Source organism: Diceros bicornis, chromosome 5 (genome assembly GCF_020826845.1).
Source record: "Diceros bicornis minor isolate mBicDic1 chromosome 5, mDicBic1.mat.cur, whole genome shotgun sequence".
NCBI lineage: Eukaryota > Metazoa > Chordata > Mammalia > Perissodactyla > Rhinocerotidae > Diceros > Diceros bicornis.
The window spans coordinates 61,679,851-61,694,385 of NC_080744.1; the positions used below are offsets into that span (position 1 = coordinate 61,679,851).

At 39.3% G+C, this 14,535-nt stretch overlaps 1 protein-coding gene across 3 annotated transcripts in view; it reads left to right on the forward strand.

Moving 5' to 3' along the window:
* MAP2K5 (mitogen-activated protein kinase kinase 5) overlaps positions 1–14,535 on the forward strand; it is a 236,955-nt gene that overhangs the window by 154,003 nt on the left and 68,417 nt on the right. For 2 of the 3 annotated variants that reach the window (XM_058541930.1, XM_058541928.1), the window contains exon 17: positions 3,598–3,627. The exons of the other annotated variant lie outside the window; for it this stretch is intronic. In XM_058541930.1, coding sequence (XP_058397913.1) covers positions 3,598–3,627 — 30 coding nt within the window. The remainder of the gene's footprint in view (positions 1–3,597; positions 3,628–14,535) is intronic. 3 annotated transcript variants of the gene reach the window in all.

The following is a 14,535-nucleotide window of genomic DNA, read 5'->3' on the forward strand; positions in this document are numbered from 1 at the left end:
ATTCTTTTTTTTTCTTTAACTGTTAACCTATTTATAAATCTAAATCTACAAACAAAGGTCATTGGTTGGCTGAACTTAAACCATTTTACTCAGTAAATTTAATTAAGAAAATACAGTGCAACTCATAAGCAAATGAGTTTTTTCCTAGTTTTAAACCAAACCACCCTCTTGAGTGCTGATTGCCTTGCCCGACCCCTGGTGATACAGAAACAGGCAAAATTAAAAAGGACATTAAAGCTTCATTAAATCTGAAACACATTTAGTACAGTGACATATCTGCAGGCCATTTCAGAGAAGATTACATACTCTCTTTTGTAAGTTTCCTAATTTATAATACCTTGACAATAAAAACTGGGGAAATGCAAGTAGATTAATAGACCACTAGGGGTAAAAGATACAAAATGGCCCCAGGTCCGGCTGTCTCTGAAATACTCACTCATAGCATATGTGCTCTCTCTTCCCCATAAGGGCCCAGTGTGTGGCTTTTGACAGCCTCATGAAGAACTTGTTCTTCATGCAGGCATATCTGCTAAGAGCCCTTTTCCTTTTTTACCTTCTCCTAATTGAACTTGATAAAAGAGTTGTGGGGCCCGGCCATATATTTCCTTCTGTTTGCCACAGGACAAAAGAGCGTGGAACATAAACACTGTAGCTGCGTTGAACCTGGAAGGACACGGACATACGTGGAAGGCAGTTCCCTCTCCCGGGGCCTTAAAATGGCTGTGTAGTGCCAGCCTAATGGTACCACTGCCAGTTTTCACTGGTGCAGAATTGGAATCCTTGGCCTGCTGCTGGAGCAGCCCAGTGCTGATACTCTGTGAGAGAGGAAATGATTGTTGGGCTGCTCTGGTCAAGGACAGAGTCTCTATCCTGTGACTCAAAAGAGGTCAGACCTGCAAGATGTCTTAGATGCAGTCCTCCCTGGAATGTAGTTGGCAAGTAGGACTGAGATGCCACAGGATGTCAGGAAAGTACACACAAAGCAAAGCCAGTCCCAAGAATGGTGAGTTCACTGGTTCAAGCACAGCCACCTGTTCCTAAGCAGACTGGTACAGAGAGGCTCCCAGCTGACTAGCCTGCATTGAATTTCTCTCTGTTCTCTTGCATGGTGGTATCTTACAGAGTAAATGAATGACATCGGCCATCCTTGTTACCTTGTACCAGTCATGACAGAGGGGGCCAAGTAGATGTGTGCATGTTCCCAAGTTAGCTGTAGGCTGGCCTCTCTATAGAACAGTGATGAATTGAGAATTTGAGGCTTTGTGTTGAAGTGGGAAGAATTCACATTTTTCACCTTATCCCACTCTTGCTTTTTTAAAGCCTTCCATTTATCATTGCTTAGTTCTTTAAACTGCAGGAGCCAATGGCCAGTGTTGGCACCCGCCAGCTAGTTTAAATCTTAACTATACTTATGGTGGGCAAGTTTCTTCTACTGGTAAGCCATGTGGACAGAATTCTCTCATAGTCTTTAATGACATATTCAACGTGTACCTGAGTGAATGGTATAGCACCTATAGAAGGGCTTGAGATAGACTGTTCTAAATGCTTTCTGTTAGTTACTAAGCTGTTGGTGCTTTCAGATGAGAGATCTTCCTCTTGGTAGTTTCCTAACTCCAAATGGAAGAATATGCAAAACTCGTAATGTGTGAAGATAGGTGACAGCTTTTGGTGAGCTGTCACTGCCTGTCAGCACAGAATGGTGCAGATACCTAGTCCACCCATTACTGCCACAGTAGACCACAGTGACTCGTCCTGAATCAGTGTGCACACTCTCATTGGCCAGAAACACACTGTATTTACAAAATGTAAGGCAAACTGATGGCACGTATTAGGTGGGGGTGGAGTGGGGGCAGTGGAGAGCTGAGTCTCTCCCCTTCCTAATTAATAACAGTATATAGGCAACAAGCATAATCACACAAAAGTGTAAAAGGGAGTTTGGTTGACCTCCACACTCTCTTTCCTTCACCATATCTTGTGAGGTTTTGCTATTTATACTTGAAGGGATTAACGATATCCACCGAATGAAATAATAATAGTGTAACTTTATATCTTGGAAATCGGTAACTCTGAGTATAGAGGAAATGAGTACAAGGTAATGAAACATACCAGGTGTTCCAAAACGTGTGTATAAAAATATACATCCAAATGAGTGTTGCTTCTTGCAAAGTAGTCACCTTTCCTGGTCATATGGTTTATTCCTTTACATTGCTGTTGCTCAAACTGGTCTTAGAACTTTGAAACTTAATCTCAGCACCTTCTTGTTTATCCTTAGTAAGGAACAAAGTATTTATTCTTTGAAGGTGGCTTTGGGTTTTGGTAATACCCATATGCCATTCAAACCTTAGTCGACAAATAATTTAGTGGATCAAAAAGCTGAGGGGTATAATTTCAAATCCAAGATAAGATACAATTCTAACAAAATGTTATTCTTCTATTACTTGAAATGATTCTGAACACAGTTCCAAAAGAGGAGTTCAAAAATGTTTGAGCAGTGTCAGTCTCTTTGAAATAAATGCACAACTTCTCAAGATCTAGAAAAGCAATGCAATACGCTAGAAAGAACACTGGATTAAGGTGCAAGTCTTGGGGTCAGTCCCTAGGCTTCTACTGATAAACTGTGTGGGAACTTCTTCAGTGGGACTCTGAGGTTCTAATCTGTAAAATGGGTTGATTCTCTCTTGGATCCATTCTAGCTTCAAAGTTCCCTGATGTAGCGATTCTACTTGGAGAGTAGTTACAAATACATATAAAGGATTTCAGCCCTGAGGATGGCCCACATTATGAAGTTGGAAAATTTTGCCACTGTTTACTTTAAATAAGTTGTGGTGTGTTTGTAAATACGATCTCATTACTTTATATCAGTCCTATTCCTGGTTGAATCATTTTGTTTTTACAGGTGAGGATCCAAAGACCAAAATTAAGTGATGGGCCTAGAAACATAGTTTACAAATCAAGTAAAATCAGAAGCTCTAAGGATTCACTTTCTCAATTTCAGACTTAAACTTATAGTTCTGACTTCTCAGTCTTAAAATGGCCATTTTCCCACTAGTAGTAGCTCTTTTCTTCTAACTATAGGTAGAAAAATGGATGAAAAAACTAACAGGTAGATGGAAATAATGGCAAAATTTTCTATTTCATATGGCCTATTCCCCATTTCCTACAACCCTTCCTATATACTTATAACTGAAAACTCAACAGAGTTGTGGGCTAAGAACCATTAGGTGTTCCCATTTTACAAGAGGAAAAGCCACCAGTCTCGTTCCATTGTTTTACTTCTCTGTCTAGAAGGAACTGTAGCACACGTGTAAATGTGAATAATGCCCGTAGAGTTGGGAATATTCCTAAGAGAAACCACATAAGGATAATATTTAGTTGTTAAAATTAGAATATTTTATTGGGGATGCAACATTGTCCATTGAAAATGTCCATTTTAAATACAACTCAATGTAATTACAGCAATAATTTAGTTCATGCATTCAAGGTTGTAAGCTTTTTGTATTTGCTGGATACAGTTCTGAAATTTAGTACTTGTCTGTCTTAAGGAGATCTGCCCTGCATGCAAATCTATAACTAGACAAATATTATTTCCTTTCCCAGCTTGCTCTTGGGAGGTTTCCATATCCTCAGGTAAGATTGTTCATTACTGCTGTTTGCCACTGTGACATTCATTCCTATGTATGAAGGTGCAGGGAGCAATTGTGAACATTTGAGCCACATACAAATAAATCTGTCCTGTTAAATTGAAAAGTGATATCTTAAAGGAGTCATTTAGAAGTCTCTATTGATTTTTTATTTTTTTAAACTCCAGATTTTTTTCTCTTTGTTAAAGGTTGAAAGCCATCATCGTGTTCTTCCTTTGTGTGACATTGGTGATGTTTTTCCTTATCCTAGCCCAGTACCATGTGCTCATATTGAGATTGAGGGAGAGGCACAGCCTTTTCCTGATACACTGTTTGAGCTTTTGGGTTTAATTAAACTTGTTTGAATTAAAGGATTGAGATGAATGGTAAAAATATCTCAATAGGTCATTATTTTTGCTAAGCAAATAGACGGGCCCCCAATTTTATGTGGGTATGATTTTGAACATATTCTTTTTAAAAATTTTGCCTCTTCCTATCCACATTTCTGAGAAAACAAACTATTCATTATATTACTATTGCTGATGATAATCTTTATAATTTCTTTAAGATTTTTATTATAGAAGAGTGCTAGCACTTAAAATATAAAACTATTTTGTGGTTTGAAAATGATTCCCCAGTGTGTAGGGAAATAAGTAAAATGTCTAGAGGGATGAAAAATGAATGGTTTGACTGTTTTCCTCTGGTTGATGCTCGGTGTTTTTCTGGCGTCTTGGTCTGTACAGGCCAAAGTGCCTGGAGGCATGTCTGATTTAAAGGTGGTGTTGGTCTCTGCTCTTTAAGCATCTATTAACTTGCTATTATTATGCAAATAAGTGTTGTATTACACATACTAATTTATGCATGGTTAGATTATGCAGATGCATCACAAACATGGTTATTGAATAATAGGATGGGGCTCATTCTCTCTGCCATCTTTATAAGCGGTTTTAAGCAAATTCTCCTGGTACCCATGTGGACATTTAAAGACCCTTCACATGCTGAAATGTCTCTTTTGTATCCTTTTTCTTTTACAGTTAGAGCCATCAGATAAGTGGAAGAGAAAGAGTCCAAGTTGTTAGATTCAAGAATGTTAATCTCATTTTTCAAATTTGTAGGCTTCTTTGTTTAAACATTATCTTTTCCTTAAAGAGAAAAATCTAAAATGTAATTGCTTGGCATGCATGCTAGCATTTAGTGAGATTTTGGTATGTACAGCCTTGCTGCTTAGCTCTAGGTAGCCCATCAAATTAAATTAAAATCACATTTTCAGGATTTATAGCTCATTAGAATATTTATCTTGGTAAACCTCTTATTCTGTCAGTAATTTTTAAACAATTCACTGTTTGGCCAATTTATGCAATTCCGTAAAATTTTGTAAATGAAGAGAAGAGGCCGTGTACAATATCTCTCGCAAACAAGTCTTAGTAGAAAACTTGTAAGCCATCTAATAAAAATGCCAAAGATTGAGAATGTAGCTATATTCTTAAGATTCCTAATGTTTAGAGTAATTAATCAGTGAGATTTGGTAAGTGGTAAGTCTAAGAAATGGACTGCCATTGCATTTGACAAATGAAGCATTTGAAGGCTCTGGTCAATTTGGGAAGAGACTCAATACCTTTGCAATATTGTTTTCTTGAGTGTCTAAGCGTACATTTATTTGATCGGTCAAGTGGAAGTGGGAAAATTCTAATGTGCTGAACTCCCTAGTTAGCAATAATTTTTATGCCAGAGTGGAGGGAAAAACTGTGTTCCTTGAATCGTCATAGAATATTGTCACCAAACTGGAACCTTTATTTCAAATAATATAAGCAACTTTGATGCCGTCAGGCCTGTTTCCCAGATCTTTCAACAGAAGTTTGTGTGCTTTGTTGCTAAAATCAATAATGACTTTTGGTGGAGTTGGCATTTATTTTACAGGCTTTGTTCTATAGACTGAAGATTAGGAAAGAATACTTTATCAATTCCTTTCCGACCCTCCTTTTTGCCCTCAAATAAAGCAAAAGAAGAAGAGTGTTTATTTTTATAGTATCGCAGAGACTGGATTATGAAATAATACCTTCTCTTTGGCCCGTATTATCTCATTTGAACCCCCAGCCACTCTGTGAAATAGCCTCCCCTTATCAATTGGGCAAACAGAATGGCTGAGTGGCTCATTGTTGAACTGCAGCTGGTTTGGTGCCATTGAATCCCAAATGGAGTAGGCAAGACTGAATCACAGACTCTCAGGATTGGAAGGGATCTCAGACATCATTGAATCAAACCTCTCTACAATATCTGGAAAGCAAACATCCACACTCTGCTTGAAGACCTCCAGTAGTAGGAAACTCACTACTTTACAAAGCAGCCATAGAGTCAAACAGTGTTCTATTTACTGAGCTGAGGACTGCCTCATCCCACTTGTCACCCAGGGGTCTGGTCCCTGAACACATGAGCCTTTCATATATCCTTAAGATTGCATAGTTTTGAATCCCGTCTGTACTCGGGGCTGGGGACAGTGCCAGGGCATTGCTGCTCTGAGCTCTAAGTGAAATCAGGGTACCAGATCTGAGCACTCTTCACTAGTGGCAAGTTGAGAAGAAGACTGGCCTCTTGGAAGAGCTGTGGACCAGGAGCCAGAAGATGAGAATTAGAACCCGGCTCTACCACAAACTCTCTGGTCACCGCAGGCCTTAATTCTTGCTTTGTAACTCTTTGAGGCCTCAGTTTCCTTATCTCTAAAATGAGGATCCTGTTACCTGTCTTTCCCATCTGATTAGAGGAAGTATACAGATCAAACAAGATTACAGATATGAAAGCACTTGGAAAAGTACAAAGGGCCACCCCACTGGCCCTGACGTTGGGCTATAGCACAAAACAGAATTTCTGATCGTCAACCGAAGGTTGCAAAAGGATGTGCTCAGCAACCTGCCAGCTGCAGCTGGAGCAGAGTGTAAAATGAGCAGAGGGGAATGTGGGGAGGAGAGGCTAGCTTCGAGAGTTATTCTTCCCCCAGCCGAGCGTCAGTACTGCTGACAGCGTCATTAGCAGCACCTCTTCCAGCCAGTGACACACTGTGTATGCCGTGGGGACGCAGATGAGGGAGGGGTATTAGGAAGATATCAGGCAGAGTCAGTGGCCTGGGACCAACATAAAGGTTAAAGGGCTGGATTTTTGTTGAGATAATCATTCTATATGAATTTCATTGTTTTGTGGGTTGGGTTCTCATTTGTTCTTTGAAAATACTATTTTAGTTTCCTTTAGGCCTTAAGATTGCATAGCCTCATTGGCATGCAGTTTAGGACTCAATAGAAAAAAAGGTTAAGAGCCGCTAAAAATGCACAGTCTATTACTGCAGCTTATAATAGGAAAAGCAATGATGTCTTGGATTCAACTAGCACCTTTCTGATATCAAGTTCCACAGCACTTTCTGTTTTCTGACTCAGGCTGTACATCCCACCTGCAGTGACTGTTATCCCCAGCCTCCAGGTGAGCAGACTGAGGCTTAGAGAGGCGAGGCACGTTGCCTCAGAGATGAATAAGTACATTTAGGTCTAGGGCTGGCTCTGTGTACTCTGAATTTGGTCGGCTGTTCTTACCACTGCTCTTCTTCCCGCTCAGCCCCACCAAGCCCTTCTGGTTTGCCTTCTCTGCCCTAGGGAGGCCTCTTGTGTAGACGAGAAATGCTGAACATCGGACGGTTGTGCTATTGCAGATAATGACAAGACCCCTCCCTAGAGCCCTTTGCCCTTCTTACCATGTGTTTAGTAGAGTGACAGGGGGCTCTGGAGAGCTCTAGAGGTCTCACTGACCCCAGTGACATTAAATTCTGGGTGCCTGTGAAGCATATTCTACAATAGGATACTGAAAAAAATGTATTTGTAAATATCTTTCAAATAGTATCTCAATTTCTTGAACAATTTAGCTTTAATAATAATCTGGAAAGATGTGCAGGTCTGGACAGGGACTGGAGCTGTGTACAGTTAGTCATGTAGATCCAAATTCCGTTGACTTAAAACACATGATGGTGGGCAATGGTTTGTTTAATGACACCGTAATTTAGGAGAAATGAGAAAGATTGCCTGCAAAAAATTGCCATCCTTCATTCAAACTTTACAATAGTGCCCTGCATTAGGATGATAGTAAAACCATTAAGGAGTCTTCTCAGGGGATGCACCAGCTCTGGCATTTGGAAATTTGGTAAGTAAGACACCACAGAAAAGTGAAGATAATACAGATACAGATGTATTTAAAGGACCTGTACATGTATAAAAACGTTCTTCTTCTTTTGGCTACAATTCCTGATCTTGGTTAATAAATTACATCAAAATGACCTGAAGTTAAAAAAAGGAAAAAAATCTGAGCAAATAGTGCCCCTGGTATTGTACAGCTTTGAATGTTTTCACACCCCATTAATTTATTACTTCTCTTTCTTCATCTTTAAATTTCATTTTTTTTTTCAAAAATTCCGACTCCCCGCTGCTGCAGTGATTTTCATCTTGTTGTTAATTTTCCCTGCTCCATATGGAGCTCCAGACATTTCACCTGGAGGCTGTACTAGATTTTGCTGTAGTGATTGTACTTCCGGAGGCCAAAACTGTCATTTAGGGTTCCTGGTGCATCTGTCTGTGCCAGGCTTTTCACTGGCATGGGAGAGTGTGAATAACAAATTGAGTGCACCTGAGATTCAGATGATTAGTGTGTTTTGTGAATCTCCACGACTTGTAAGCAGATAGCTCTGGGGGTGGGGAGTGGGGAGGAGGGCTAAACAGCGACTGTGGGTGAATCTGTACTCACACCTTACATTTGGGGCTTTGCAAGGGAAGTGCAAACATCCTAGGCAGTCTGTGAGCGCAGAGAGTAACAAATATTTCATCCTGCCTTGTCATTGATTAGAAAAGAGCCTTTAATTTCATTTCACCCCATGTTGTGATTAATTTGCATTCTTTGTCAGAAGTTAATGGAGTTTTTTATGGTTCACTCTGAAATCCTTGAAGACATCAGACTTGATCTGATGTTTATACAACCGCCAGCGGAATTTTTTCATTTGATTGATGGCAAGCTTGATGTTATTCCAAACGGCTTTTTAAGCTGTTTTTAAGAATTATTTGAATAAAATGCAAGCAAGATATTGTTGTAATGATGATTATCTGTTAAAAATCTGTTTCAAATAAAGAAGATGATAAGTAGTAAGAAGGATCAAAAACATAAGAGATATGTAGTGAATAGTGATGTTATTTGTTAAAAATTCATAAGAAGGCCATTCAAAGAAATTATTGCAATATATAGAGATCATTTTTACTGAAAAAAATATACCATCATCTGGCCAAATAGAATAATTAAGGCTAAGGTAAAAGGAAAGTCTGGATCTTTGGGATTAAAAACCTTTACTACCAATTGGCTAATTCTCATTTATTCTGCCAGCTTTTGCCACCAATGTACAAAATAGAGATCTACTGTTCCTAACTCAAGGAGACAGGGTCTGTCAGGCCTGTTAGCTGAACAAAATGATGACATATTACTTGTTTCAATAACAAGGCATTCTGAAATCCCAATACGAGTTAAACATAAGTGGATAATAGAGGATTTTAAGTGAAAGACGTGCATTCTTAATAGTATAACAACTGGCCTTTTTCACAAGATAATACAGAAATGAAAATATCCTGTTGTTAAAAGCAAAATACTGCAGTTGTTCATGGGCAAGAGAAATGTGTGTTCACCCCCATGCACTATATATCAGAGTACGAGGGAAGCTGTAGGTGGCGTTTGCTCAGAACCCCCTGCTACTAACCAAGGAAATATGTTTTGCAAATGCTTTTTGATTACTAATACCATTTGTTTGATTTGGGAGCTTTGCCTTGCTTCAGCAGATTCTTGCTTTGCTGTGATGGCCGCTAGTGAGATTTACTCATAGGTCAAAAAGCTGCTTATCTGAGCACTTTCATTTAAAACAGGTTAATTTATTTGCTGTATCTGAAAGTTTGCTAAATAATTGGGTGGTTTTAATTGAAGTTACTGCTTTCTGATTCTTGTGTTAACATGATCTAAGGTCCTTTTTATTATATGCAATCCATATTATTGACCAAATTTGCCCTGTTTTCATTTAAATGTAAGCAGCTTGTCAAGGAGAAAATATTTTGTTTGACTTGGCTTGGAAACCTGCTATTTTAATGTGTGTTTTTTTTTAATTGACAGACTGTCTTTTAAACATTCATTTATTTTGTAGTAATAAATTGTGCTCTGGGTAGAGTATTTGTCTCATAATAGAGTAGAAAGCATATGTTCTTAAAACTGTTTTAAAATACTAAACACTTCAAAAGCTAATGCCAAAGTACTAGTTTTTATACCTAATTTTATTCATGTTTTAAAAGCCTTTGACTGTATTGTTACTAATCCTAATTTTGATAATTTAATATTGTTTTATATTCAGTGTTAAATTTAGACCATAGATCTCATTATCTTATTTATGTATTAAGGTACTGATCATGCCTAGACCAACCTAGAATTGCAAAATAATACCTAAAAAGTTGGGCTTCTTTGGAAAGAGATATTTGGAATCTATCCTTTGTTGCATGAACTTTTTGAAGTCCAGAACATCAAAGATTTTAGTTAATTATGAGTATCTAGTTTTTTGTGTGAGGTGTCTAATCAGAGAAAGAAATAGTAGCAGATAATTACCCCAAACTTCAAGTACTCACCTTTAATTGGCAAGATTCCAAAAGAGCAATATGCATGCAATTTTTTTCCTAAACAGGTTTCTAGCCTACATATTTTAATTCATTGTTTATTTTCATCCTCACTATTTAGGTTATGGACATTTAAAATATGCTGATATTTCAAGCCATAAAATCAGATTTTATATTCCATAAAATGCAGAGGTAAAATTTAAGTGATCTGAAGATGTTCACTTATACACATTTGCTTCTTCCTAGGAATTTTTTAATTGCCCACGTCAAATTCTTCTCCCAATGTCTATCTCATACTTATTAAGAGGTCTCATAATTTTATTTGCTTAGCCTATGCCAAAGAAAGGAGGTGGGTTCCTGGTATGTCTTTAAAATAGAGCAGAAATGGAAGCAAAATTATCACCAAAGTGTGGGTAGCTTAGAAATGTGAAATTTTCTGTTAAAGATAAATTACTTGTATATGTAGTTAGCCAGCTAGGTTAGTGATTCCTGTCTTTTTTTAAAGTGCTGACCTCATGTTGGTTTGATTTTGTGGCACCTTCTAAACTATTGTATGACATACATCTTGATTCAATTCAACACATATTTGTCATTGAGCACCCACTCTGTCCTGGCACTGTGCTGAGCACTGGGAGTACAGAGATGAGACAGATGTGGTCCCTGCTCTCCAAGAATCTAGTCCAGTGGAAAGAAAAACGTAAATCAAATGAGTGGAAGTTGATGTAAAAGGAACCCAACAGGAGGTGGTACACTCTGGCCTCAAGAGGAAGAAGTCGGCTCACTTAGGAAGTCATGAAGGTTTCACAGAGCAGATGATGCTTGAGCTGAGGCTCTGAGGCTAGAAGGATGGGAAAGAACTTTGCAGGCATTCTAGTCAAAGGGAGATTCATCTGGGGCCGGCACTGTGGCGCAGCGGTTAAGTGCGCGTGCTCTACTTTGGTGTCCTGGGGTTCACAGGTTCCGATACCAGGCGCGCACTGACGCACCGCTTGTCAAGCCATGCTGTGGCGGTGTCCCATATAAAGTAGAGGAAGATGGGCATGGATGTTAGCCCAGTGCCAGCCTTCCTCAGCAAAAAGAGGAGGATTGGCATCAGATGTTAGCTCAGGGCTGATCTTCCTCATCAAAAAAAAAAAAAGAGAGATTCATCTGGTAAAAGATAAAGATTTAAAGCAGCATGTTGTAATTGGTGTCCTGCCAGTACTTTAACCTGGTAGTTACTAATACTCTTGTTACTTTCATTTCCCTAACAGTTTAGGAATTTCCGTAGGTATCTTTTAAAGCAACACTGGGAGGGAAGTAAGAAAGGGGAGGGAAGAATGGTAGAGGAGAGAGGTGGTGTGTCAGGATGGAGGATGGCAAGTGTGGCAGAGACCGGATAATGAAATTGGGCTTGAAAATTTCATGAATCCCTTTGAGATGACTGGGAGCTAGTCTGAGGTTGGAAATCAGTGCATTTTAAGATCTCTGCCCCTAAGGTCAGTTGGCACTTGCCTCTGAGGGGTTCCCTGCCACCCTCTATGACTTTGAATTGGCACATCATAGGACATTTTCTAGACTGCTGGGGGAGGGGAGTGGGAATTGTCCTGATCAAATGAGCTAATGCCTAAGAGGGCACTTTGAAAAATATAAGATGGTAAACAAGAGCAAGGTAATATTAGTATTATTTATATTTCCAGAAAGTACTTGAGGGATTTACCTATGTAACTCTGAAAATATATGACCATGTCTCACACCAGTAGGACTAAAATGAATTACTTTTCTGATCCCATAAGACCCTTTCTTTACAGTCTTTCTTTTTTGAGTTATAATTTATGATTCACAATCATAATATATCGAATTATATACAGAATCTAGTCATTTTTAGTTCAGGAACTGGGGACTATGATTCTTGTACAATTTTTAAATAATCAGCTTAGCCCAGAAATAGAATTGAAATATGAAGTAATGAACTTGGTGCCCAGTCTGGCTTTCAGATGGCAACTTTGCCATCTTCTCTCCCTCTTAGGCTCTGTGGTCTGGGAGGCCTTCCATTTTTCTCCCTTTGGTTTTATTGGTGCTGCCTGCTACTTCATGGCATCACAGAATTTCAGGCTGTGGAGTTCTTGCAATGATCTAATCCAACTCCTTTATTTTATAGAGGAGGAAATGGGAGTTCATAGCCGTTAAATGACTCATTCATAATTACCAGGTATTTGGCAACAGGGTCAGACTGTATCCCACTCCAGAGGGATGGTGGGGGGGAGAAAGTGAGATAAGGCACTCAGAGGCTTTGAGCCCAAATGGCCATCCTTATTTTACACACCCATCTACTCAAGTACTACCTCCAACTGGTGTGTCTGCAGAGATGGAAATTACTGTCCCAGGATGCTCCAGGCCTGCCAGGTAATTGCTGGTGGATATGGATCCCTGGGGAGAAAGTGGTCCTCACTAGTGGTAGTAGCAGCAGCAACAGACAAAGACAGCAACTTTTATTGTACCCCAGTGTTTTACTTATCACCATTCAGTATAGAAAACTTGAGTAGATTTGGGGCTAGGGGGTCATTGGCATCCAAGTTAAACAGGGGGCAGACCTGGCCAAGCTTTGTTTGAGCACAGATTACTTTTTAGATGTTTAGTAGTTCTGGATTAATGCCTGGGAGGTTTGGGAATTCTTCCTCATCTAAAATGTTAATGGTGCTAAGAACCCAACCTTCTTTAGTGCCAGTAAAACAGACAAGCTAAGTTCATTGAAAAATCAATGAGTTGCCTAAAAGGTGCAAAGAGCTGATTCGATTTAGCACTGGAGATTGCTAGGCACACCAGGTAGAAGAGGGTCCCAGAGACCACTAGGAGCTAGGAAAGGAGGCAGTTTATGCACAGAGCCAAGGTGTCATCTCCGAGGAATTGTGAGAAACTGAGGCAACCAATTAGAACCATGTGTGGACTCTGTTATGCTGTACACTGTTAAGGTCTACAGATGGTGACTACCACGGGGAGAAGGAAAGAAAAGCTGGAGAATAGAATGGTCATATGAGGAAAACAGCTCAGAGGAAGAAAGAAAGACCAAAGTGGGTAATGGAGCTTGTCTTGTTTTCTGTTCAGAAACAGGTCGCAGAGAGCACCATTCTGGGCATGGGGAGACCTTGATTCTAGTCTTAGAAGATCTAGTTTGGTAAAATACAGTAAACAAAAGAAAGTTCCCAGTCAAAAGGCCTCCCTCCAGCCCCTGCTCTTTGCACAGCCCTGTGCCTCCTACCAGATAGCTAGAAACTCTCAGTGACTCAGGGGAGAGGGGACTGTGAGGCAGCAAGTGACACACCCAACAAGTGACAAGTTAAGTCGTTGTCAGGGTATGGTTTCTGCCCGTACACGCACAGAGCTAACCTAAGTTCTGGTCCTGGCTTTCCTTGTTAGTTGTTTGACCTTATTTCTTTTCAGACCTCAGTTTCCTCATCTGGAAGATGATGGAGGTGTCCTAGGTCAGTGATTGCAGAATTATGGAAGACAGAACGTAGAGTAAGTGGGAATCTACTCACCGACACATACACACATGCATGCACACACAAACACAGAGCAGTTCTACTTTTATCTGTTAATTTTTTAAATGTGTCTAAGCAACGTCTTGTATGAACTAAGAGTTATTTGATAAACTGAGTCTGAAAAGTGCTGGACTGTGTGTTCTGTGGTCTCCTTTCATCTTGTAGGAGGAGTTTCCTCCTCTTTTCCACACCTTCAGCTACTTTTCTCATCACCATCTCCCCAAGTTCTCTCTTGGAGTTTATTGAAACCTGATTTTACCTATGTCAAAATATGAGAGATGTGAACTGAAACTCTGAAACAAAAGTCAAATTTTGTTCAGTTTATTCTAGATCCATGACTTCTTTTCTTTAAATCTATTTTGAATTTCATTTACAGTCAAGCCAGTAAGACACACGTTAATTCACATGGTTATATGTGACTATATTTCAAGATTCTTTCCTTTCTGATCCCATATGAATCATGTATTGGCAGCAATTGCAGCTTATCTCAAAATCTCAGCAGGCCAAACAATGTTGTCAAATAGATCGTGGTAAAAAAAAAAAAAAAAAAAATGCAGCAATATGTAGAGTCTTAGCCCACAAAGAAAACCTTCCTTGCAATGCCTAGAAACATCACCTGTTGGGGAGAAGCTATGTTAGAAATCTACAGCACCCTTAATCCAGCAAATTATATTTTATCCAAATATTGAGTGACATTTAGAGGAGAATGCAAGCCCTGTGCTTTAAGTCTTA